Raw genomic sequence first — 25603 nt, 5'->3', positions numbered from 1 at the left:
ATTGAAGAGGCATAAGGAAACAAATGGAAAGCATATTATTTTTGAGGATGCTTTGTTTTACTAAAAAACAAATTTGTTAACTAAATATAAAGTTATTTATTGTTGCTGTATTTCTGTTTTTTCTATAATAAAGGACCAAGTTTTTATGATTGACTCTAAGTGTGAATCTGGAAAAGGACGCTGCTCCTTCAACCCCAATGTGAACACAGTGTCTGTTATGATCAGTAAGTGGAAAATAAAATAGGGAGGGGGAAATACCAAATGAAAGGGAAACTAAAATAAATGCATGACATGGTATGCCCATCGAGATAGTCATATGAAGAATGAGGTAACAGAAAGTTGTGAGCTGAGAAATTGTAGTTTATCAGTTGCAAGAACTTGTGATGAAGTGATAAACATGTATTTTTTTCATTCACCATGATGATGTTGTCACTTCTAGAGCAAGTCAACCATTTACCAAACAGTGTGTGTTCATATACTCATAGTGATAGGGATGCCTGAGTGGCTCAGTTGATTGGGTGGCTGCCTTCAGCTCAGGTTGTAATCCTAGGGTCCTGGGATCGAGGCCCACATTGGGCTCCCTGCTTGGTAGAGGGCCTGCTTCTCCCTCTCCCTCTGACTGTTTCCTCTGCTTGTGCTCTCCTTCTCTCTCCCTGTCAAATAAATAAAGAAAAATCTTAAAAAAGAATGATATATATTTTAAAGTAATTTTCAATATTTTCTATAGTTCTTTTCTAGCATTAAGTATACCCATTTTTCTCATATTTTAGTAATATTTTACAAATGATTAAAATTACAAATGATATTTCTTTCAAATGAAAGAATAGCAAAATGCATAGGGATATCCTTGGGAGCAAAAATTAGAAAGCTTTGAAATTACAAGATACTCAGCTATGTCTGATGCAGAAACTTTTCAGATAAGCTTCTGAATATTATTTAATAAAAGCAGTGTCTTGGAAAGTCTTTCCATTAGGAAGAAAGCTGTATTCATCTATCGAAATGGGATGATATATATGTAATACTAGCTAAATATAGAGTTTTTCATTTATTTCAAATTAAATTCTATGAAAATAAACTTTAAAGATCTGTGAATACTAATAGTCATCAAATATCATTTAGAACAAAAAAGATTTAAAACGAAGCATTTAAAATTTTCCTGTTAAACTGATAAGTCATTTAATATTTTCGTCCTTAAAGAATTGGGTTTGTTTACAAAATTAATTTAGTTATTGACCTTCATTTTTTAAGGATTTGAGACTTCAATTTTTATTCTTACACTCTTTTTTTTTTTAAAGATTTTTATTTATTTATTTATTCATTTATTTATGAGAGAGAAGGAGAAAGAGAATGAGCAGAGGAGTAGAAGGAAAGGAACAAGCAGACTTCGTGCTGACCACAGAGGCCATTTCGGGGCTTGATCCCACCACCCTGAGATCATGACCTGAGCCAAAATCAAGAGTCAGACATTGGACCGACTGTGCCACTGAGGCACCCTTATCTTTTAATATTTTGATTTGCTTACCCTCAAAACTGAAAACAGAAAGGAGTAATAAGTTTAGTAGCTTGTATTTGTCATTTTATTTGTTCTACTGATTATTCCCCTGAACTTATCTCCAATATTGTCTCCAATATTGCATAATGAATTTCTGTGTCCTCTCACGTTGCCATATGGGGTTTGATCATTTCTGTTCTAGTGCAAGGCACTAAATAACACAGATCATTTAAAGTATTTCTGTATATTAAAGGATCAAGAAACATCAAGAACTGAAGAATTTCAAATTTCATAATATAGTTGTGGTACGTAAACCAGTATTCAACTTTAGAGGGTCTTTTTTGTTGTTTTTCTTTTTTCATGTCATTGTAACACAGCAAAAAGTTAGATGATATCTCTTAAAAGAAGCTATCAAGAGCCTCAGGAGGTTTTTCAGTGGAAGTAAAATTGGAAAGCAAAGGATTTTTGAATTAAAAGTTAAAAGGCACAGTATATCTTTGCATAAATCAGCACAGACATTCTGAAAAATACATCCCTACTCAAAATTCTTTTTAAAGTGATATTAATTATTTAATTATTTCTTGTATAAGATAAAGCAGAAGCTTTATTATTCCTAACGTGCTATTAAAATTAATAAAAGGGGCACCTGGGTGGCTCAGTTGGTTAAGTGTCTGCCTTTGGCTCACGTCAAGATCCCAGGGTCCTGGGATCTAGCCAGAGTTGGACTCCTGCTAAGTGGGGAGTCTGCTTTTCCCTCCCCATGCTCTCACGCTCTCGCTCAGTCTTTCTCTCTCTCTCCCTAACAAATAAGTAAAATCTTTAAAAAATTAAAAATATAAAATTAGTAAGAATTTAAGACAGGACATGAAGCCAACAAGGAGAGTAGGCTTTTAACATAAATAATAAGGTGCAGTAGGATTAGTGCAGTAGGATTAGAATCAGCCCTCTCTGCCACACACCATCCTCCGAGGGTCCTTTTTCCTTTTCTTCCTGGAAACAGATAGGATAATATCTGTGCTAATCGGTCTATTGAAAAGCAGGAATTTATAACCCACCATTTTGGGGGTAATTGATATAGTAAAAATGAAAAATAGTTCATTACAAAGTTATCTTAATTTGACAGCTGTTCTGTCTATAGAATACTTGAGCTGAGGCTTCACAAATATTCACAAAATGAAGCTAAATTGCTCCAAATGCTTTCATGAACATTTGTTATTTTCCTATAAACTGTTTCCATGGGTTTCAGACCCCCCACTAAGGAAGCAGAACTGGGCAACACAATAGCTGATACCCACTTGCTAACCAGTAGGGGTCCAGTGCATGACCTGGTGAGCACATATTAAAAACGTTTCATTCTCCATTCTATCCTGGGTTAATTGGTATCGCTTATTACTAGGCAGTGAGTTTGGAGTGCTTCAAAATATTGCAGTCCTGCCAAAATGACCATGATCTGAAGATAGCCAGGGGAGTAACTGTAGAACATCAGTCAGAGAAAAAAGCTGCACAGTGGTTCAGTGGGTCAGACCTGATACAGTTTATTCTTTTTTAAATAGACATTTAATTACTTTTTTTATTCTGGGGTTACACATAACAATTCACTGCTTACTGTCCTTACTAGGGTAGGAATTAATATGGACCTTAATAAATAAGGTCAATATCTAATGTTATGCAAATACAGATTAAACTATCTGATTTTGCCATTAATGATGATAATTTAATTTTAAAATATATTTTCTTTTTTAATCTCTGCATTTTGTTTTTTAAGGCTTAATGTGTCAAACTAATGTGGCTTATTAATACAATATTATACTTTTAGCATAATGTTAGTAATAATATTGTGTATTATAATTGAAAAATTACCTTATAGAAAACTTCTAGCACTAAAAATTACAACATATACTTTTAAGGATAAAATAACCTTATCATTAATAATATTTTGACAATAAAAACTAGTATTTTCAACCTATGTAGTGAAATCATGGAATTTTTAACACATGGTGAAAAATTTTGAGATTATAAGCCAATTCCCATATTTTAAAGATGAGAAGGTAGAGATTCAGGGTACTAAATGACTTATTCCTAATTCCCACTTGGTTAATTCCTGCCAAAATTAGAAACTGAGTGTTCTCTTATAGTATTTTTGACTTATTAAAAGAAAGTAATAATTAATTAGGCCATTTTATTAACTTCATGTATATTATTATTTCTGTCATTTTTGATACACACTGTATAAACTTAGGTTTTTGGTATAATTAAGTATAGGCAGAGGAATTTAAATTGTTTTGGTAATCATACAGGCAATAATGAGACCAGATTAAATTTAATCCAATTTTTTTATTTAATAGACAATGGAAACCAACAATTATAAACACTCTGTAATGTGTGTGGTTACCTAATAAATGAGTTTTCCTTGATTTTTACAATAGCCTTAAAAATATTTAAAATTGTGTTGACATTTTCTTACTTTTTCTTAGACGAGGAACTTTTCTCTGGAATGTATATAGATTTCATGGGCACAGATGCTGCTATTTTTCGAAGTTTAACCAAGAGGAATGCAGTCAGAACTGATCAGCACAATTCCAAATGGCTAAGTGGTAAGAAACATTTTCTGCATTTTGAGAATCATGCTTTAAACTGATTTAGTTCTATAATGAAGAAAGGTTAAAATGTTTGAAAAAATCACTTGTGATGTAACAATTCTGTACTCTATGACTTTAAATATTTAGGAAAAATAAATATTTGAAGTAGTCCGTAGTCCATATTCTCTTTATTAGCTGTCATATAATTATCATAAATTAATAAATAAAAATGACAATGATATTTACTAAACAGGCTCATATGCAAGAATCTTCTCCAGTTGTCTACTTGTAGTATATAACAATTAAATATGCTATTTATTCATTTAGTCTGCTTGAATATTTTAATAATGTCAAGCCTGAAGATTTTCCTAAATTTATGACAGTTAGATATAATGACTAGGGTGTTTTCAGGAACTCCTCATATTTGTTTTATACTTAGATTCTTAAATGATAAAACTGGTATATATAATTTTTAATAATTGATTTAGTATTTAGCAGAAATCATATGTATGATAACCTTGTGATTATCACTAGTCATTTATTTCTAATTTGGGGTAGAGTCACATGACATTCACATCATGAAAGATGCTTATTTGACTTTAATGTACAATTTCAATTGGTTGCTGCTGCTTAGAAGAAGAAACTACTATGATCTTTGTCATTTCACCCTGGGGATGATTTCTAGCTGACCCTAAATTTGACAATTCATTTAACATTGCACAGCAAAGCATGAATCATCACAGTTCAGCATCTTATTTCACTGATAGGCAGGCACAAGAAAGCAGCGATTGTCCATTTACTTCTTCAATTTATGACTCTAGTACATCTGGAAATAGAGTATTCTAAAGCTCATTTTGTTCTTGAAATAAAAAATCCCTCTATGTCTTCAGATGACTGCATTTTTTTCCTTGAAAAATTTCCCCTTCATTTCATATGCCATCTTAAGAAAAAAACGTTTTTGAGACCTTGGACTCCCGACTCTACATTCTGCTTCAATGAATTTGAGATTTTATGCACTAGATTGAAAACTATACTTCAAAAAACATACTTTTTTTTCCCCCTATAAAATGACCATTCAATTCCATAGGATATAGCTGGTAGTAAAGCATTTTGATTTGTTAGAACTCATCCCTGCACAAAGGATTTTTGCATTTACTGAACTTCTAGAATGTATCGCAGACAGGGAAAAAATAGTTTAAGCTATTATGTTATAGATATATTTTGTAGCACTTGACATTCCAAATACAGTATGTTGTGTGAATGCAATTATTGCTGTTAGATTCTGCCTATGAACATGGAATTATTCTTCTATACCAAAGATGAAGAAGCCATATGCCTGTAATCTACTTGGATGAACCATAGATGGATTTCCATCAGGAGTATATATAGTCTTTGTATTTTTTTCCTCAGAACCTATGTTTGTGGATGCACATGTGATCCCAGATGGCACAGATCCAAATGATGCTAAGGTGTACTTCTTCTTCAAAGAGAAACTGACTGACAATAGCAGAAGCACAAAACAGATTCATTCCATGATTGCTAGAATATGTCCTGTAAGTATTCATCTTGTCCTAATTTGAGGAAAGACACAAATTCAAATCATATAAATACGTTTTCTTTTGCCGATAGTTTATTTTCCCACTTTTATTTGTGGTTACAAATTAATGAAATATTGAGGGAGACATTTTAATTTACTGTTTATTCACATCAGTCATATGAGATAAAAAAGCTTAATTCAAGGAAATACTGTTGTCATGGTTTTACACAAATAAATGGTTTTTGTTTAATTTTTTTTGCATTTAATGCATTTGTATTGAAAACAAATAACTAAATTGTATGTTACAGAAAGAAACAATAATTCTTGTGAACAAAATATAGCAAAACCTCAATAAAGACAATTATTGAGGAGCTTTTCATTTTCTAATGAAAAGAAATGCATTACTAAAATATAGTCCTAATTAAAAACAGTAAACAAAATAGTCTTCTGGTATAAATAGCAAGTATACATAGCAACTCAAAAAAACTCATGATGCCCTCTCAAACAGGAGTTTTATAGGGTTGCCCTGACTTATTTATGATTAACATACTTCATGCAAAAGTATTTCTTAAAGTGTTCAGTGTTTTAAATAGTTTATTTTTAAATATTATAATATTCCATTAATTGTGGAACTCATCTGCTTTTAAGTCATTTGGAACAAGACAGTAGAGCCTGCAGAAGGAGTGAAAGGCTTCTGGGCATACAGAAAAAAAAATCAGGAGAGACTATTTGTGAATGACCTAAATGCCATTTTCCCCTCTCTGGCTGGAGAAATATATCTAGTGAAGCATCTGATTGGAAATACTGAGGATTAAACAATAACACAGAGAAATGAAGGAGAGAAAATAGAGCTATTGGAGACCACTTGGTATAAGTATAGCCCACTTTCTTGACCACAGTATACTCTGCAAGCTTTATAGTATACAAAAATTTATGTTCACTTTGAAGACAATGAGTTATTAGGACAAATTAGATTATGTGTTCTCCATACATTTTCCAGATATTTTCTCCATGCACTGTTGAAGTTAGAAAGCTTTAGGGCATATATAAATTGAAACATTTACAGTTGATACCATACTATAGAAAATTAATAGTATAGCTATGGCTATTTTATAAAAATACTGTAGATCTTAAATACTCATCTTCACTGGTATACACATGTAGTTAGCATTTCCACCCTTCAGATTATAACAAACCCTCAAGTAATCCGAGTCCAAACTGAACTTTTAATGCACTTGAATATTTATTTAAGCTATCTGAAGTGTGTTTTCAAAATGGTTTCAGAATGACACTGGGGGACTGCGTAGCCTTGTCAACAAGTGGACGACCTTCTTAAAAGCGAGGCTGGTGTGCTCTGTAACCGATGAAGACGGCCCAGAAACACACTTTGATGAATTAGGTACATGGATGTGAGATTGAGAAATGTTTTTTGAAAAAGAGTTTGTAAAGTTTATTTTAATAACCTCTCAGAAGATGGTGTATTTTCCATGAATGCTTTTAGCATAAATAATCTGCCAATTTGAATGAATGATCCAGACACTGTTCATAAATTTCCTTAAGTGTTTTTTAAATCTGTTTTGCCTCTGAGTGCACTACTGAGACATTTAGTTCATTGAATTCACCATGATATATAAAGAAGTGTGTGTGTGTGTGTGTGTGTGTGAGAGAGAGAGAGTGAAAGATGTAATTGCATAATTTACATATGAATAATATATTTTTGCTTATCTGAAAGACTATGTATTTCATATATATTTAAATTTTAATATTCTGATTTGAAATCAGTTGGTATGAGAATGGAGCTATATATTTTAATAGTTACTGAGCAGAATCAAGGTTGGTTGGGACCGTGTCAGAGTAGAAATGATAGACGTGTTCTCTAGTCTTAGTCCTCCTTGGTGACCCTGGGATTAAGTATTTTCAGCATGTGTGACTTGAAGAGGGTGATACTTTCCAGGTCAAATAAGACTAACAATCTTATTCCTTTCTACCAAGGAACAGTTCTCTTTTTAATCAGAATAACTTGATATACATCATAGTGTCATGTTTACTAAGTGCCATTTAGAAATGACTTTTATTTTGCTTTAATCTATTAGAATGTAAAATGCTGGCTATTCTCAGATTTTGAGGCAGGTGATGAGGTAAGCAATAAAAATGCATTACAATATAGAAAAATCTGGTTCTAGCAGTTGTAGAAACTGGAATAGGTAGCTGAACTCTTCAAAAGCCAGCCAGTGTATTAATCATAGAAACAAAAGTTTTTGTATCAGCTTTTTTTTTTTTTAAGATTTTATTTATTTATTTGACAGAGAAAGATAACAAGTAGGCAGAGAGGCAAAGAGAAAAAGGCTCCCCACTGAGCAGAGAGCCCAATGCGGGGCTCTATCCCAGGACCCTGAGATCATGACCTAAGTAGAAGGCAGTGGCTTAACCCACTGAGCCACTCAGGTGCCCCTGCATCAGCTTTTCTAGAAGAAAGTTCCAAGTATGACTTTTGTGTTATAACCTACTCACACATTATAGTCTCCAAATTCTTTGCAAGTATTTTATGTTTTAATGACTTAGGGTATTTCAGTCTTACCTGGTTTTTTTAGGGAAAGCCAGACAGTTTAGCCTTTTATTCACATATGGAAAGGCTTCTCTTTATTAATTTATTGCTTAAGAAGTCCTAAGTTCATTGTGAATTTAAAATAAACACATCTTTCTTTATATTTCCCAGCAAGAATTTTAATTTGCAAAAGTGTCACTAAATTCAAATTTTTCTTCTAACTGTAACAGTTGATTGTTAACTAAGGGTTCCCACCAGAAATCTACTTCCAGGTTCTCATATGTGTTACTGAACCAAACTACCTATAAGTTTGGATTTGCCTTAATATACTTGAAACTTTTTGTCATTAGGGGAATTATTGATTAAATTAAACTACCACTAGCTCTTTTGCCCATAAACCCAAAAAAAAAAAAAAAAAAGTCTTATTTTATATAATGAAAAAAAGTCATGTTGAAAGAGTTTTCTTTAAAAAAAAAAAAAAAAGGAGTTTTCTTCCACATTCTAGCTTCTAACCTTAGGTCAAAAAAAATTGTAATTTGTAATACTTTTTAAATTAAAAAAAAAAAGTGGTATATTATCCTTAAAGGACAGTTAGAAAATGCAGAAAAAAGGGGCACCTGGGTGGCTCAGTCAGGTAAATGTCCATCTTGTGATTTTGGCTCAGGTTGTGATGTCATGGGTCCTGATCTTATGGTCCCTGAGACGGAGTGCCCCTTGGGCTCCACATTCTATGGGGAGTCTGCTTAAGATTCTCTTGTTCTCCTTCTGCCCCTCCCCCCACTTGCACTCTCTCTCTAAAATAAATAAATAAATCTTTAAAAAAAAGAGAGAGAGAGAAAATGCAGAAAATAGAAGACAATATTTCTATATTTCTGCTAACCAGAGACACTCACTGGTGATCTTATTGTATCGTGGTGTATAGGTTTACGGTTTACATGGTTCCAGTCTATATTATATACCACTGTGCCTTGTCCATTTAATATTACTTCATTAGCATGGTTTCCATAAGTTTGCAGTTTTTATAAACCACTTTGTGTTTGTATAATATTTTATTTAATTTACTCTATTATGTGCCCGTCATTGAGTTTGTTTAGTCATTTCCAGATTATAATGATGCTGCCGTTATACCTATCTCAATAATACTTTTCATAGTTGAAATTATTTTCTTAGGGTAAAATTTTAAAATACATTTAATATTTGGGAACTTTAAAAGAGTGATGTTTTCCTTTTATAGAGGATGTGTTTCTACTCGAAACTGATAATCCAAGGACAACACTAGTGTATGGCATTTTTACAACATCAAGGTAATTATTAAACAATTACAGCTTATGGATTAAACAATAAACTTTATTGAGTAATAGTAATTATTACAAAATATTCTTTTCAAATTTTAATTTTATATAACATTCAGGATGTAATCATCCAGTTTTACTACTTTTGCTTGATTACCAAAATATGTTTAAGCTGAACTAACACTTTCAAAATAGGTTTGAACAGTGTTTATGATGACTATATGCTATTTTTCTCAAAGAAAGGAAGACATGAATGATAATGCGGGAAGTATGTAAGCTATTTTGTTTTAAGGAAGTAAGTGGAAGACTAATGTTTCACCTAAAACTTTTGGTATTTCTATTAAAATAAATTTTACTTCTGGAGCAATCTAAAATGATGACTATTCAGAAACTAATAAAATACTGCACTAATTTTCATGTTCCATATGACGATATTTCATATATTTGGAGATAGGTTTAATGTTTTCTAACTTCTCTGGGATATCCAATCCCAATTGTCATATGTTTCCAGACAATTGCCATATTCTCACCCTTTCCTAGAGATGCCTCTGTTTACTCATTTTACACTGGAATGTTACTCAGAGTGCAACACAATACTCCAGCTGTGACATGGCCAATGCAGAATACAATGGGTCCCTTTTATGAGACCATCAATTATAAAGCAGAAACTTAAAGATTTTAGCATTCTCTTCCAGTGGGGCAAGCACAGCATAATTGTAAACTGTAATGGGCCCTTCAAAGTAAAAGAAAATCACAGAAATATTGATTATAAATCATACTTACACTTGCCCTATGAAACTTGTAAAAAGTTGTCCTTCAGGATGGGCAGTTTAACTCCTGTTCTAACAGAGAAAGTAGTCTTGATTTAATTCACAAGGAATTGAACAAAGTGAAAAGAGCCAAATTCTTTTTTTTTTTTTTTTTTTAGATTTTATTTACTTATTTGACAGACAGAGATCACAAGTAAGCAGAGAGGCAGGCAGAGAGAGAGAGGAAGAAGCAGGCTCCCCAAGGAGCAGAGAGCCTGACATTGGGCTCCATCCCAGGACTCTGGGATCATGACCTGAGCTGAAGGCAGAGGCTTTGACCCGCTGAGCCACCCAGGCGCCCCAAGAACCAAATTCTTAAGAAGAAAATGTTGTCCCCAAAAAATATTTCTACAGTGTTTGTTTTTTCCTAGTAGCTTTTTGAAAAATTCAAAATTGTCGTTTCTGACCAGTGGTGCTAATGATTAATAATGTATCTTGTTTTTTCCAATGGGCATCTAAGTTTTCCATTAAGCATCTGATTTAGGAGATATATATAAGTCACAATGTTTGATTCAGTCAATCTGCCTTAGTAACAACAGAAATAGTCTTTAGTAAGGATCCAAACAAATTCTATGAGATTTTATTGACAAAGTTAATGTAATGAATCTCTTTCAGAATCTATCGTTTTCTTCTCTTACTAACAGGGAAAATACAGAGACTATGACAATAGACTTTTCTAGTTACTCTTTAGGATACATGTAGGAACTTTCTCACATTAAAATAATCTTAAGGCAAAGAGATACCATTTTCCCTTAATGAGATTTATTTCTCTGAGTTAAATTATGATAGATTGTATTGACGGTGACTTAGAATTCAAACTCATATTTTTTAATAAATCTTCAGTTTATTTTTTCTTATTAAGATAAACTAGTTAGAAATTTCTTTGACTTGTCCTATATTTTGGGAACATTGGTGACTCTTTTATAACATATTACTGCCTACTACCTCCATGGATGAATTAAATGTTTTGATGTTTTATGTGTCAATGGCTTATTTCAAAATAATAGAAGTTTTTTAGCTTTATAGTGTGTATTGTAGCTTTCAAGTTTTAATGAATTATATCAACTTTTATCATAACCTTTATCTGTTTTTTAAAATTGTATTTAAAAGTTAAAAAAATAAGAAAATAGATCTCTTTCTGTTTGTTTTTTTAGCTCCGTTTTTAAAGGATCAGCAGTGTGTGTGTATCATTTATCTGATATACAGACTGTGTTTAATGGGCCCTTTGCGCATAAAGAAGGGCCAAATCATCAGCTGATTTCCTATCAGGGTAGAATTCCATATCCTCGCCCTGGAACTGTAAGTATCCAGGAATGTTTCTTTGTTATTTTGGTTTTTAGAAAATATAATTTAACAAGATATGAATATCATGTTCATGTTTATTAAATACAGCCATAGACCAACTGATACACTCACTAATTTTTCAGGTCACTTGGGACTTTACAAATATAGCACCCTCTACAATTTTTTTCTACGTACTATTACTAATAAAATCTCTTTTAGACTTCAAGACAACTGGATATATGAAACAGGACAGAGATATTTCCTAATTTTATTCGCATAAAAGCCATAGCTTGGAAAGTGTTAACATTTTGGTGTCAGCCTGAAAGAATTTGAATGGTAGTTGCTTTTAGCAGCTCTTCCTGATATTAATGAATTTTACCTATTTTAATAAAGGAATAACCATACAAGAATTAATTTAGAGATAAAATATATGTGGATCTTTGAATTTTAAGGGATATATGAAAAATTATATGCTGTGTATTTTTCAAAGAAAGAAAATAGTATGTGTAAATAAACACAATGAAAGTGATGTCATAGTTCAATAAAATATTTATGAACTATAAAGTTCTGAGGTATACGGTATATTAGCAATATTAAGTACATTGAAAGCTAACGTTTCTAGATGAACTTATAGACGGTACACTCACAGATTGAAATTGAACTTTTCCTAGGACAACAATGATCATAGTCCTACTATTTGTTTTATATTTGGCCCCTTGTAATGCTTTATTGAATTCTAGAATATTGATTAGTTTTTATCTCTATAAAATGTCATAGAGTACACTGAAAAGAGACAATCAAGAGGAATATAATTTTCTTTTTTTTTTTTTTTTTTTTTTCCCCAATTTATTTATTTTCAGAAAAACAGTATTCATTATTTTTTCACCACACCCAGTGCTCCATGCAAGCTGTGCCCTCTATAATACCCACCACCTGGTACCCCAACCTCCCACCCCCCCCGCCACTTCAGACCCCTCAGACTGTTTTTCAGAATATAATTTTCAATTGACTATCAAGAGGAATATAATTTTTTTGTATTTTTGCATTTCATAGAATATGGTTATATTTATAAACTGGAATGGATATGAGTAAAAAAGAATGTTTTCATGGAAAATAATTAAAAGATAATTGTTGAAATATTATTTTCCTAAAATGTTTCTTTTTCCTTTTTACTTGAATATGAAATTCCCTCCACCAAAATTCTTTCAGATATTCATCCCACATAATTTTTACCAATTGTTGATTCACTTTATTTTTTGTGTTATTATTAGAGTTTATTTGCAGTGTATTATTCAGTCCCTTATTTTTTTCATCATCTTCAATTATACTGCTGTCACATTTCTTTTAAAAAATAGGAAAAATAGTTTGCTAAGCCTTTAAACCTAATTTATTCAAAAATAAAAGAGGTCAAATTTGGTTCCCTGGCTAAGAAGCTCAAAGATTAATCATTGATAGATCTTTTACAGGAACAATTAACTTTTAATTAACTGGAAAGATTATCATCCTTGCTCTTTAGCTGTGAAAGAATTAAATTTTAAAAAGCCACACTTAATCATGGCTGGGGACAAAGTCCTATTATACAATTCACGGTCTCCTTATACATTATCTCTTTTCAATGCTCATAGCTCAAGAGAAAGTGAAAAAATAATTATTTGGTGTAACACAAGGAAGATATCAATAGATATATTGATCTTAGGGTACCTCAAGTTGGGATGTGTTGAATAAGAAGCAGAGATTACATAAGAGGAGGTAAAGGGAAGGGGAAGGCAAACCACTTCCAAATTCCATTATAACTCACGGCTCTCTTTATTTCATTCAGTGTATTTCCTGCACTCTCAGGTGACTCCCTGATAATCTATTCAAACTAAATCTTCTTCTTGAGAATTATTTACTGTTTGAAGTTGACCAAGTCATTGCTTCATCTTAATACAGAAAATTAATGATTGTGATTGTATATGCTTTCATTAATTGTTCTTTTTAACAACATACATATACAGGAACAGCTGGGTTTGTAAACCCAACAAAATTCTGTTTTCCCCCAAGTATTACCTTAAGGTAAATTTCCCAGATAAATAAAAACAGATAAATGAGAGCCCAGGCTCATTGGTTCAGGTGTGAGGCCTCAGAGCCTCAGTGAGTATATGTGGGAGCTAGTTTATACCCAATTTACAAGAGCGAATTGTATGTGCCTCATCTCAAGTAAGGATTCACAGTACTAACTTTAGATCAGCATGGTGAGAATAGTTACAGTCTGGAAACTGACAAGTATTACAATTCAGGGAATTTTTTTTCCTGAAGAAAAGCTACTCCTGTTCCTACCCCTCGTCAAGACTCTTCATCAAAATGACAGTTCAAGAAGACTCTCAGGAATCATACTGAGAAAACCACTCACGTCGAATAGCAATTATTCTACATAAAATGTGGGAATAGATAAAAACCCTTTTAGTATAACAAAATAAACCAATGTTGAATTAGAAAATTCTGCTAACAGTCCTGCTTTTCACTATTTCCAAGCTCCTAAGAATAAGCTTTTTTTTTTTCTGTTGTGAAGTAGTGTGGTATAAGCCAGGGCTTAGTAACACACATCTGGAGCTGACACTGTGAAAAAAAAGGGAGTAGTCAGTCCTTGAGACATATTTCTATAATGTGGTTTCTTAACATCTGGTGCTGAGACCAGAGCAGCTCCCTTAAATAAAAAAAATTGTCAGATGAGTGATCCTTAGGGAGGGAAACAGGCAGGGTGGAGGAAGACCTCTGGAACTCCTTCTGGAAGGCATACCTCCCAGAAGATCTGGTCCCTCCACCCTTCCCTGAGCAACACACAAGGAAGTCTCAGCTGTCTGACTCACAGTGGCCAGCGTCTGTCTTTTTCCTAGGCTTCCAGGGTTTCGTATCCCACTGATGTAGCAGGAAGACCTACAGCCAAGTGACCCAGAGCATTCCCTCTTCTTTAGGGCTAAAAATGTTACTTCTGAAGTCCTCCCATGAAGCATCAACTGTGAATACTCTACTTTATTTCCCTATGCAGTAGTCCAGTTGCCGGGTCAATCTCATAAATCCATGACTGGATTCTTAAAGATATGACAGGGGCAGGGATTGTCTACCCTCATTCTAGTGTTCCCTGTAGGTGATTCTTTTAAAGCCAGGTTGATGGCAATGTTAGCAAACTGCCCCAACTAGCAAACCCAAGTCATTGGGAAGAAGCCTGCCAATTGTGTCATAATGTTTTTCCATAAGTAATTCAAGTTTGTGGAAGAAACAAGACACCTTTGGTATGTTGCAAAGGGCGGCCAAAGACTGCATATTCTCTCTGTGGCTGAGCTAACACATGACATTATTCTGTTGCAACATGTATAAAGCTTCCATAGAAAATTATTTTTGCTTATACACTTCTGTTTAAAGCAGAACCTAATAGAAGTGTTCTGTTTTAATGTCTATTTATAAGTGGACTAGAACCATTTGCATTAATCGTTGTGCCTGGTACCTGGTGCAGCAAAAGAACAGGGAAAAATCTGTGACCCACTTAGTGAGTGATGGCCAGAAAAAGAATTTTATTGCTGACACTTTTGTTGATTCTGTGTATCTTTTGGTGATTCTTACATTAGAAATATTTCTAGTCTTTGCAGATGTTTAAAACATTGTTAGGGAAGTTTACAATAAAATTAAGTACATAAAGGGTATAGACATGAAAAATGCAATATATGTTGTTTCATATCATTATTCAAGACCCATGAATAAAATAGACAATGAATACTATTGAAGTTTAGGGGAGAGAGAGACTGTCGTGGGACAGCCTGTGTAGAGAAGGCATATAAAAATAGGAGACCAAGCTTGCCCCAAAGGCAGTCAGATTTGGATAACTTAGGTGGGGAAAGAATAATATTCCAGAAAGGCTACAGCTTATATTATAAGGCAAAGATAGAAATTAATAAGTGAGTTCTAGATGCTCTGCCTGAACTAGCAGGACTGGAATAGAGCACTCCTGTCAGCAATGGTGGATAAATGGAGGTGAAATGAGGATCAACTGGTACATAAGTACAACTCTTCAGCTATGTAAATCTTTGGGCTTTAAATAAAGGGCCTAGATTATCAAAGGGCCTAGATTATCAAGCATGAGCTAAGTTTCTCTGAGAATACAAGTTCCAAAGACCAGTGCCAGAAACTACCACAGATTCTGCGATGCCATTTATTCATGTTCTTAAATTTATCCATACACCACTCAGCTTGCAAGTGTTTAGGTCAAGCTCCCCTTGACCATGCTCGTCACTCCTTCTCTGAGTAGTTTTGCTTTTATTTTCTGGAGTCTTTAACCTCAGTTCCTACCTCTTTCTTCCACTTTGTGCTCTTTGTGATCCAGCAATGTCCCAGGAATTATAGTTTTCTAAATATTCCAATTTTTTTTTCTATCTCTAAACCTTTTCACCAACCCTGAGAGCCTTAAGTTCTCTTCTAGTCTGAATTCATTTAAAAAATATTGGATCTTATGCATATATGGCAATTGATATGAACCAAGATTGTTATTTATCTTATATTTTTATAATCTTATTATCTTATAAATTATGTATCTTATATTTGTCTGAATTGTTATTATATACCTTGTTATTTTACTTTGAATATGCCCATCTTCCTTACTAGAATACTTACGTCTAGAAGATAATGGTGACTTCTTCTTATGTCCCCCACTGGGCACATCAAAATGCTTTTTGAATAAAAAGTATCCAAAGATACTTTTGAATAAATACTTTTTGAATAAAAAGTATCCAAAAAAGTATCCAAAGTATCCAAAAGTATATATTCTTTATATTCTCACCAAAGAATAGCTATGTGAATTAATAAATGAATATATTAACATTTTTCTAAAGATTTTTAATTTTTTAATTTATTTGACAGACAGAGATCACAAATAGGCAGAGAGGCGGGCAGAGAGAGAGGGGGAAACAGGCTCCCCACCGAGCAGAGACCCCCGAATATGGGGCTTGATCCCAGAACCCTGGGATCATGACCTGAGCCGAAGGCAGAGGCTTTAACCCACTGAGCCACTCAGGCTCCCCTGAATATATTAATATTGGAAACTAGGACCATATATGTGAGATTTAGGAGCATCAGAGGATGGCAAATGTCAAGGATACCTAAAAATAGGAAAGAAATTTGGTTGAGGGCAACAATTGCTGATACTTCCTTAACATAGCATTGTTATTGTTCCTAGCATTTCACCCAACACTTTAGTAATCAAAACACTTAAAATGTCTTTACTCAAAAAAGGAGTCTTATCACTGCTTGATAAACAGAAAACTAGAACTGGAAAAAAACAGCTTAAAGGAGAAGGTTAACCCGAGCTACTTAATGACTATTTGTAGAGCTCAGTCAACCTTCTGAAGAATGAGACACCAGCTTCATTCATGGACAGAGGCTTTATTTTATGGCAGTATGTGGATATTGTATCATCTTGAGATTTCAGTACACATGCTTTCACATATCACAAGGTGACAGATAAGTTAATTGCATCTTATTTATTCTTGGTAACATTACACTGAACAAATTCACAAGTCCAGATAGAGACTCTCCAAACAGTAATCCATTTTTGTTCTTGTCACCATCATTGTCACCCATCCTGTGTCTTATCTGCAAAGTTTATGCCACGAATCAATGGAAAAAATTAATTATTGTCAAAAAGGCTTCTTTTGTAATTTTGAAAATACTCCTGCCAGGTTTCTAAGCAAGAAGTTCATAAAACAAAAGTCCCAAATGGGGGACATTTGAATGACTATAAAGTAACTGATTTGAGTTAATTTGTGTGGGTTACCTATTTAATAAGTTCACTTTTGAGCACATGAGACATAATTTTTAACCGAATTTAAATTAACTAATACTCAGAAACTAACACACTTACAATTTAATAACCTTATCACACACGAAAATAAATGCTAACTGGAAATTATATAAATTGCCTAGTAATATATGCTAACTTTGGATCTTTCTGGAACTTACAAATGAGAATGTTTGCAAATATTTAAGGAGACATCTCAGCTTAGCAAACCATAATTAGTGGTGTTTTATGAGGAACTGGATTGCCCATGCATTTGTTCTTTCCATTTTTTCATTCAGTGAGCAATGCATTTCCCTTTTTCCACTTCGTGTGAGGAATGAGGATAGAGAACACCCATAATTCTACACTTTGCAGAAGTATGGAACACATCCATCATTTTAGAATACCCTCAGATGAAATTCTTTGTCCCTATTTGGGTTTTTTTGTGGGCAACTTATAAACATGTATATTTAAATATAATGCTTTTTCCTAAAAGAAAAACATATGAGCCCCAGATGAAAGTCACTTGGTGGGATAATGAATCAGAGGCTTACTTTTATTACTTGTCTCATTTTCTCTCCTTAGTGAAGTCATTTAATTGCTCCCTGTGCCTTTCTATAAAAAAAGAACTGTATTTACTGGTCCTGTAAAAAGTCCTAGAAATGTTAACTGGTCAAAGTCAGTCTAAAAATTGCATTCAGTATAATACAGTCTAAGTGAATGAGGCAGCATTAGTAATTTGCTGAGAGTTATTTGCAAACATGGGTCTGCCCAACGATACTGGTCCAGAGGCACTAACATTCTGGGTTAGCTATTGAAAGGATTTAACCTAGAGGTTGCCATCTTTTTGGGGTCCCTAAAGTTGTTTTCTTTTTTCTTTTTCTTTTTTTTTTTTACATTGAGTTAGCATTATAATTTTGGGAGATTTCACATAAAGCTCCGCATTTCTATCTTCTGTTGAAATCTCGCCACATTAGGCTAATATTCTTGCACAGAAGCAATCACCTAGAAATGAGTGTTCATTGCCAATTTTAAATAATGCACAACTTTCCAGTTTGTTACTGTCCCTATTACATCCTACGGTTTGCCCAGATGCTGTACCCAATGCTGTTGATCAGAAAGTTTGCTTTGTTCCCTTCCTTTAATTTCTACCTCTCTTAAGAGAATAAATGAAAATTAGAACAGAAGTGCTTTTCTTTCAAGAAAATATGACAAAGCATTTTTGCTTTTGAAAGTGGAAATATTGTCAGGTATTTAATAGGGTTACACAAATAATGTATATATGTGTTAAAGATTATACCTAACAGTTTCACTTGTATAACTTAGCACTTGGATCCTATTAATGGATAAGTTTGAGTTCTAAGCTTCAGCAGCTCCCAGCCTACCGCTGAGCTTGGCCTCGGATGCCCTATAAATGGAATCTTCTCCCCAGAAGCCCTTGTCATGCCTTCTTTCCAGAACTGCTGAAGTTGTCCAGCATTCCTTTTTCAGATCTTGTTATTGCTTTCTAGCTGCCTCTTTGAACTTAATGTTCTGAATCTTGCCTCTCCTGGCAGAATTGAGGCTCTTGTTTCATACATCCCCTGTACCAAAATTGAATGCCAGATATAACAGAGTAATTCACTCATTAATTACTCTTTGTTGAATATCTACTATTTGTCAGCTTTGGTATAGGTCTAAGAGTGAAACAGTGAACAAAATATACCCAGTTAAGGTCAGCACGTAGCTTACATTCTAGAGGGAGAAACAGACAAAAAACAGACAAGCAACGAATCATAATATAGAGTTAGGTAAATAGAGCTGTGAAGAAGAATAAAGCAGGTTAAGGAGATAGAGAGTGGAGATGGAGATGGGGTATATTATATGTGTCACCACCTTTAAAGAAGTAACTTTTGAACTGAGAGCTAAAGGAGGTAAAACAGGGAAAACCCTGGAACTGTCTGGATAAACGTCTTTCAAATGGGGAGTAGCAAGTGCCAAGGTCCTGAGGGGGAGCAGTGGGAACTATTCTGGGAATGATATAGGCAGACCAGAAATACAGGGGTTTCTAGTTCATGCTAAGCTGTTGGAATTTTATTCTAAGAGTAATAGAAGTCACAGGAGTCTTTTCTAGAAGGAAACTATCAGGTGTAATTTACCACACCCAATCCATGCCCCAACTTTGGAGATCCCTCTTCTGGGAGGAGGGAATCAGGTGGAATAAAACTCTTGCACATTAGAGTTCTGACTGAATTTGATAATGATGATCTATTTTAGCCAGTAATAGCATTAGATTATATCCACAAGATATTTTTTTTTCTTTTTTTCCCTAGTAACACTGTCAGTGGCACAGAATAATAATAGAAAAGTGATGGGTGGAAAGGGTAAATGGCATCAACTGCTCTCTGAAAACAAATGGAATTAGGATCAGTGGACTTAGCCTTGCTCTAGTGGTCAAACTGTGTATCTTTTTAAATAATTTTCTATAGATAGTTATATAGTCATGCTGCTTTCTCTTCAACAGATAGCAAATACAGATGGTCCCCACTAAGGATAGTTCATCTTATGGTTTTTCTGACTTTATAATGGTACAAAAGCAATACACACCCAGCAGAAGCTATTCTTTGAATACTTAATCTTGATCTTTTCCGAGGCTAGTGATTTGTGACATGATCCTCTCTCCTGATGCTGGGTTGGGCAGTGAACTGCAGCTCCCAGATATCCACAAAGGTCAACAAGCCATACACTTACCACTATTCTGTTTTTCACTGTTAATACAGTGTCCAATAAATTATTAATAAACACTTTATTGTAAAATAGGCTTTGTGTTACATGATTTTTGTCTAATTGCAGGCTAATATAAGTGTTCTGAGCATGTTTAAGGTGGGCTCAGCTAAGTGATGATGTTTGATAGCTTAAGTGTATCAAATGCATTTTATAAACTTACAGCACTTGCAATTTATGATGACTTTATCAGGATTTAAACCCATCATAAGTTGAGGAGGATCTGTATTTACAACAACTTAAGCTTCTAAGTATGTTGAAAAGTAGAGGCCTTTGGTTATCACTAAAATAAAGTAATTCTTTACTATTTCTCTTTTAAAATATTTTATTAGTGTCCAGGAGGAGCATTTACACCCAATATGCGGACCACTAAGGAATTCCCAGATGATGTTGTCACTTTTATCCGGAACCATCCTCTCATGTACAATTCTGTCTACCCAATCCACAGAAGGCCTTTGATTGTTCGTATAGGCACTGACTACAAATACACCAAGATAGCTGTGGATCGAGTGAATGCTGCTGATGGTAGATACCATGTCCTGTTTCTCGGCACAGGTAATTATTTGAGGTCAAACTGTACTCTAATGTGTAACAGAAGAGCATAAGAGGTAAGGACTATAATATTGGAAACAGAGACTTCAATGCTGATGTCTGTTGGACCCTCACTGAGATATTTAATTTCTCTGTGCCTATTATCACAGCTGTAAAATCGAGTTAATGAAATACATTATTTCATAGGGTTATTGTGAGGAACAAATATTGAAGGAATTGTGAGGAATTAATATATGAAATCACCTGGAACAGTCCCTGGCACATATTAGAGTGAAATACAATGATTATGAGACAAATGAAAGGATGGGAAGAAATTTTAAGCATGGGTAGTGTTTCTCTCAACTGAAGCAAATTCTGCAACTTTTTAATAAATACATGGAACCATTTTCCAGTGATAATGATAATGATAGATAGTTCTAGGTAACATTTAAAAGTAAATTTAAATTAAAAAAAAGACAGCTTTTAAAAAAATATTTATGTTAGTATTTTAATACACTCACAATTGTAGTTTGCCAATTTAATAGACAAGTTGGGTGAAAAATACTCTTGTTTAGAGATCTACATGAATGTAGAAGGGCTGACTTTCTAGCAGTGGTTCTTTTTTTTTTTTTTTTAAATATTTTATTTATTTATTTATTTGACAGAGAGAGATCACAAGTAGGCAGAGAGAGAGAGAAAAGCAGGCTCTCCGCTCAGCAGAGAGCCGGATGCGGGACTCGATCCCAGGACTCTGGGATCATGACCTGAGCCGAAGGCAGCGGCTTAACCCACTGAGCCACCCAGGCGCCCCTCTAGCAGTGGTTCTTAAAATGTGTTCCCCAGACTAACAAAATCAATGTTACTCAAGAAGTTGTTAGCAATGCAAAGTTTAGGGGTCCAATCCAGGAACTCTAGGGATAAGATCCAGCCATCTGTGTTTTAACAAGCCCTCCAGGTAGCTCGATATACACTAAAGTTTGAGAAGCACTACTCAAGAGCAAAAAACTCGAGTTTGCCAGTCAGGCGGTAGTTAGTATCTTTCACACATTCCTGACCACCTTGCAGGAAGTGATGAAATCTCTTTACTTTTAATATCAGAACTACTTTATGAAATTAGGTAATTCCTCTACTAGCTTAAGAAAGAGATAGAAGTTGTGTCTGTAAACCTCATTATAAGATTTGCAGTCATGCAACAGGTATTCTGAGCTAAGAAATGAATTGCACTCAGACCTCAATCAATTTAAGATGTGGATATTTCTTCTTGGCTAAATAGTAATTTCAAAGTGTACCTTTCTTATGAAATTCTTATTTTGGTCTTACTTAAAACCCCAGATCTGAATCTCTCACTCCCATAATTTCAGCTTCTATTGGTCTGAGGTCGAGAATTTGCTGACGTGTACTCCTTGGTATCCTCTTTACACTTGGACAAATTGGTGTTTTCACTGATCCTCTCTTTGCTTGCCCCACACCTGAGAAATAATCCTTCCTTCCCAGACTAACCATTCTCTAGTCTGTTCTCAGTTTTATCCTTTCCTGCCATTTCCAAGACCTTTCTTTATCAGCTATTTTCTTACTGGCTTTATTTGTTCATTTCATTCTCTACTGTATCCTTGGCCTAGAAACCTTACACCAGGATACAGAACTAAACTACACCTTGACCCATTGCTCACCCTCTGCTAGCCTGCTGATTTTGCCAAGGTCTTAAATGTCCTCATCATAAGAAAATCCAATGACCTTTAACCGCTGAGATACTTCCATCTCCTCTTTGCATCGTTTGGTAGTGTAGAATCGCTCTTTACCTGTTGCTTCAGACACAAGTAATGTAAGTTCCTTCTCAGTTTCTCTCATCAGCCCAGCTTCCTCCTGCTTGTCAGCATAGGTATCCCCTGAGATTCTGTCCACAGTCTTCCTGTTTTTACATATTCTTTGTCCATCTCACCTATTTATTTGGTTTTAATTATCTGTGATGTACAAACAAATCCCATATCCCTAATTGTTGTCATTTCCTAAATTCAATATTTGCATTTACATCTTACTTGTTTTTTTGTATTTTATTTTACTATTTAAAACATTTTTTTAAAGTTTTTATTTTAATTCCAGTTAGTTAACGGTGTTAGTTTCAGGTGTATAACAGAGTGACTCAATACTTCCACACATCACCCTGTGCTCATCACAAGTGCATACTTTAATCCCCGTCCCCCACCTACCTCTCCACTGGTAACCATCAGATTATTCTCTATAACTAAACGTCTGTTTCTTGCTTTGATTCTCTCTCTCTCTCTCTCGTTCATTTGCTTTTTTGTTTTGTTTCTTACATTCCACATATGAGTGAAATTATATGGTATTTTCTTTCTCTATCTGACTTACTTCACCTAGCGTTATACTCTAGCTCCATTCACATCGTTGCAAATGGCAGGATTGCATCCTTTTTTATAGCTGAGTAATATTCCATGGTATATGTGTCATCTCTTCTCTATCCATTCATAAATCAATGCACAGTTGGGCTGCTTCCATATCTTGGCTATTGTGAATAATGTTGCTATAAGTATAGCGGTGCATATATTCCTTTAATTAGTGTTTTTATATTCTTTTGGTGAATACCCTCTAGTGCAATGGTTAGATCATAAGGTGGTTCTATTTTTAACTTTTTGAGGAAACGCCACATTGTTTTCCACAGTGGTTGCATCAGAGTGCGTTCTCACCGAACAGTGCCCTGAGTGTTCCTTTTTCTCCACATCCCTGCTAACATCTGTGTTGTTGATTTACATCTTACTTTTAGGTAACAAAAATTGTGAACTCCTTAACATTTCAAACATCATGCTTCAAACTCAATTTATCCACTCCTAAGATTTAGAACCAGTGCTTAATCCAGTCTCCCATATTATGTATTTTTACTACATGCTCCTTTCAACATTCAATTTCCCCATGATATGTAAATTCTCTGTAGGCATATCACCATGTCTGGTAAGCTCAATAAATATTTGTCAAGATGAATTGAAAATCATGATTATATCCATTGCTATTCATATAATGAAATGAATTCATAACTATTTGCAAAAGCTCATCTTCATTTTGCATATAAACTGTGTTCTCCAAAGATATAACCTCCATATGGATGACTTCGAAGAGTTGCTCTTAGCCTTGGCTGGGATTATCTGGCATGGAGATTGCATTTTTAAAAAAATTCCTGAAGTGAAGTGGTAATTTTAGAGTCATACTTTCCCCTAATATCTCATATTACTCATAAAAAGCAAGCTTGCTTGCTTGCTTTCTCCTTTTGGAACTTGTATTAAATGTGAACTCTGATGTCACCGTCGCAGGGTGTCTCATGAAGGTTTGCATAAAATATGTAGATTTAGTGGATGGAATTTTCAAGTCTTTATAAACTGTGTGACAGTGTTTATTCAGATAGAAGGCAGTAAGACACATACTTATGCATAAATTCTTTGGCTTTTCTTCCCCTATAAGTATCTGGCACCTTTACATAGACTTTTTGTGTTGGTATTTAAATATTTGTGTCATTTTGAAAAACAGTATTTAGGCATATGTTTTTAACTGTACTGGGAAGCTTCCTTAATGACTGCTTACAAAGCCACATGAGTCTCTGAAAGACTCGATTCTAATAGGAAAGTACATACTATGACAATCCCCCCACCAACAGCATCTTTGTGAAGAGACGCTAACTAACTGAACCATTGAATCTTATCCTCATGGTCATATCAGACTGTACAAGAATTTAAAAGCAGGGATTTCCGTTTACCTGAAACTCTAACAGCCAGTATATTGGTATAAAATATTTGCTGCCCAAGTAGTTCTTGTATTGCTGGTGAAGTTTCTTCAAAAGAGGGTTCCCTGTGCTTATTAGCTACTAAAAGTGAATAGAATTGCCTTTTCTGAAATGGAGCTTGGGAGAATTACAGGTCACCTCTCCCAAGAATTTTTTAGCACTATGTATCTAAATGTCTTAAGACGGGCATAATATGTCATGGTGTTACCAAATTCCTCACTGCCAGAGGAATCTGGCAATCATTAGGGAAGCTTCCCTGTACAGTTAAAAACAGCTTTTCAGCTGTTATAAGTAAATAATAATGTTCCAACCCTTGCCATGAGGCAAGCTTCTCTCATCACTTCCTTCTCTCTTTTCCATTATGGAAATATCGTAAGAATTCAATGAAGACATTAGTTGTTAAAGAAGATGTCATTAAAAAACAAACAAAAAAGAACAACAAAAAGTAAGTAAAATAAAAATAAAAAATAAAACAAACAACTTACATGACAGCTAATTGGAACGCAAATAAGATATCATGTAACTGTATTCACTTTGAATATTATGAACAGTGTTGTAGCACTCAGAATCTCCACGGTAGTTACATAGGCCCAATGCCTGCAAACCATTATAGTTAGCCCCTTACAGTGGAGTATTATACCAGCTGAATTTAAGAGGCTGGTAGTCTGACCCTCCACTCTCCCAGTACTATTTCCTTATACTTTGTGTATTGCCAGATGCAGAGATAGACAGATGATACATAGATAGATAGATAATAAATAAATAAAAGAAAAGGGGCAAGTATGAAAGATGAAATAGAAGAAAGAAGGGAAGAAAGAAAGATAATCTGAGCTTTGTCTTCTTGTGTTTTATTTCCTAGAGTTTGCATTATTAATGTCTAACCTAGGAATTAGCAAACTACAACCTGGACCAAATCTAGCCTACTGCATGTATGGTACATAAGCTAAGAATGTTGTTTTATACTTTTAAATGATTGGGGAAAAAAAGAACAATATTTCATGAGCACTGAAAATAACAAGATTTGGAGATTATCATATCCATAAATAAAGTTTTATTAGAATATGGCCACATTTCATTCTTTTACATTTTGTCTGTGGCTGCTTTTGTGCTACAGTGCCAGGCTGAGTAATTGCCACAGAGACTGTTTAGCTCCCAGAGTCTAAAAATATTTGTTACTT

The 25603-nt window shown here is 34.2% G+C and overlaps 1 protein-coding gene across 1 annotated transcript in view; it reads left to right on the top strand.

Annotated features, from left to right (window-relative positions):
• SEMA3C (semaphorin 3C) overlaps positions 1–25603 on the top strand; it is a 174732-nt gene that overhangs the window by 102521 nt on the left and 46608 nt on the right. Inside the window, exons 6-12 of the mRNA XM_044245906.1 lie at positions 134–224; positions 3967–4086; positions 5482–5624; positions 6893–7007; positions 9388–9457; positions 11409–11553; positions 20440–20662. Coding sequence (XP_044101841.1) covers positions 134–224; positions 3967–4086; positions 5482–5624; positions 6893–7007; positions 9388–9457; positions 11409–11553; positions 20440–20662 — 907 coding nt within the window. The remainder of the gene's footprint in view (positions 1–133; positions 225–3966; positions 4087–5481; positions 5625–6892; positions 7008–9387; positions 9458–11408; positions 11554–20439; positions 20663–25603) is intronic.

This window comes from Neovison vison, chromosome 4 (genome assembly GCF_020171115.1).
Source record: "Neovison vison isolate M4711 chromosome 4, ASM_NN_V1, whole genome shotgun sequence".
Taxonomy (NCBI): Eukaryota; Metazoa; Chordata; class Mammalia; order Carnivora; family Mustelidae; genus Neogale; species Neogale vison.
Note: the sequence above shows the minus strand (reverse complement) of the source record. Positions and strands in the feature narration are given on the sequence as shown.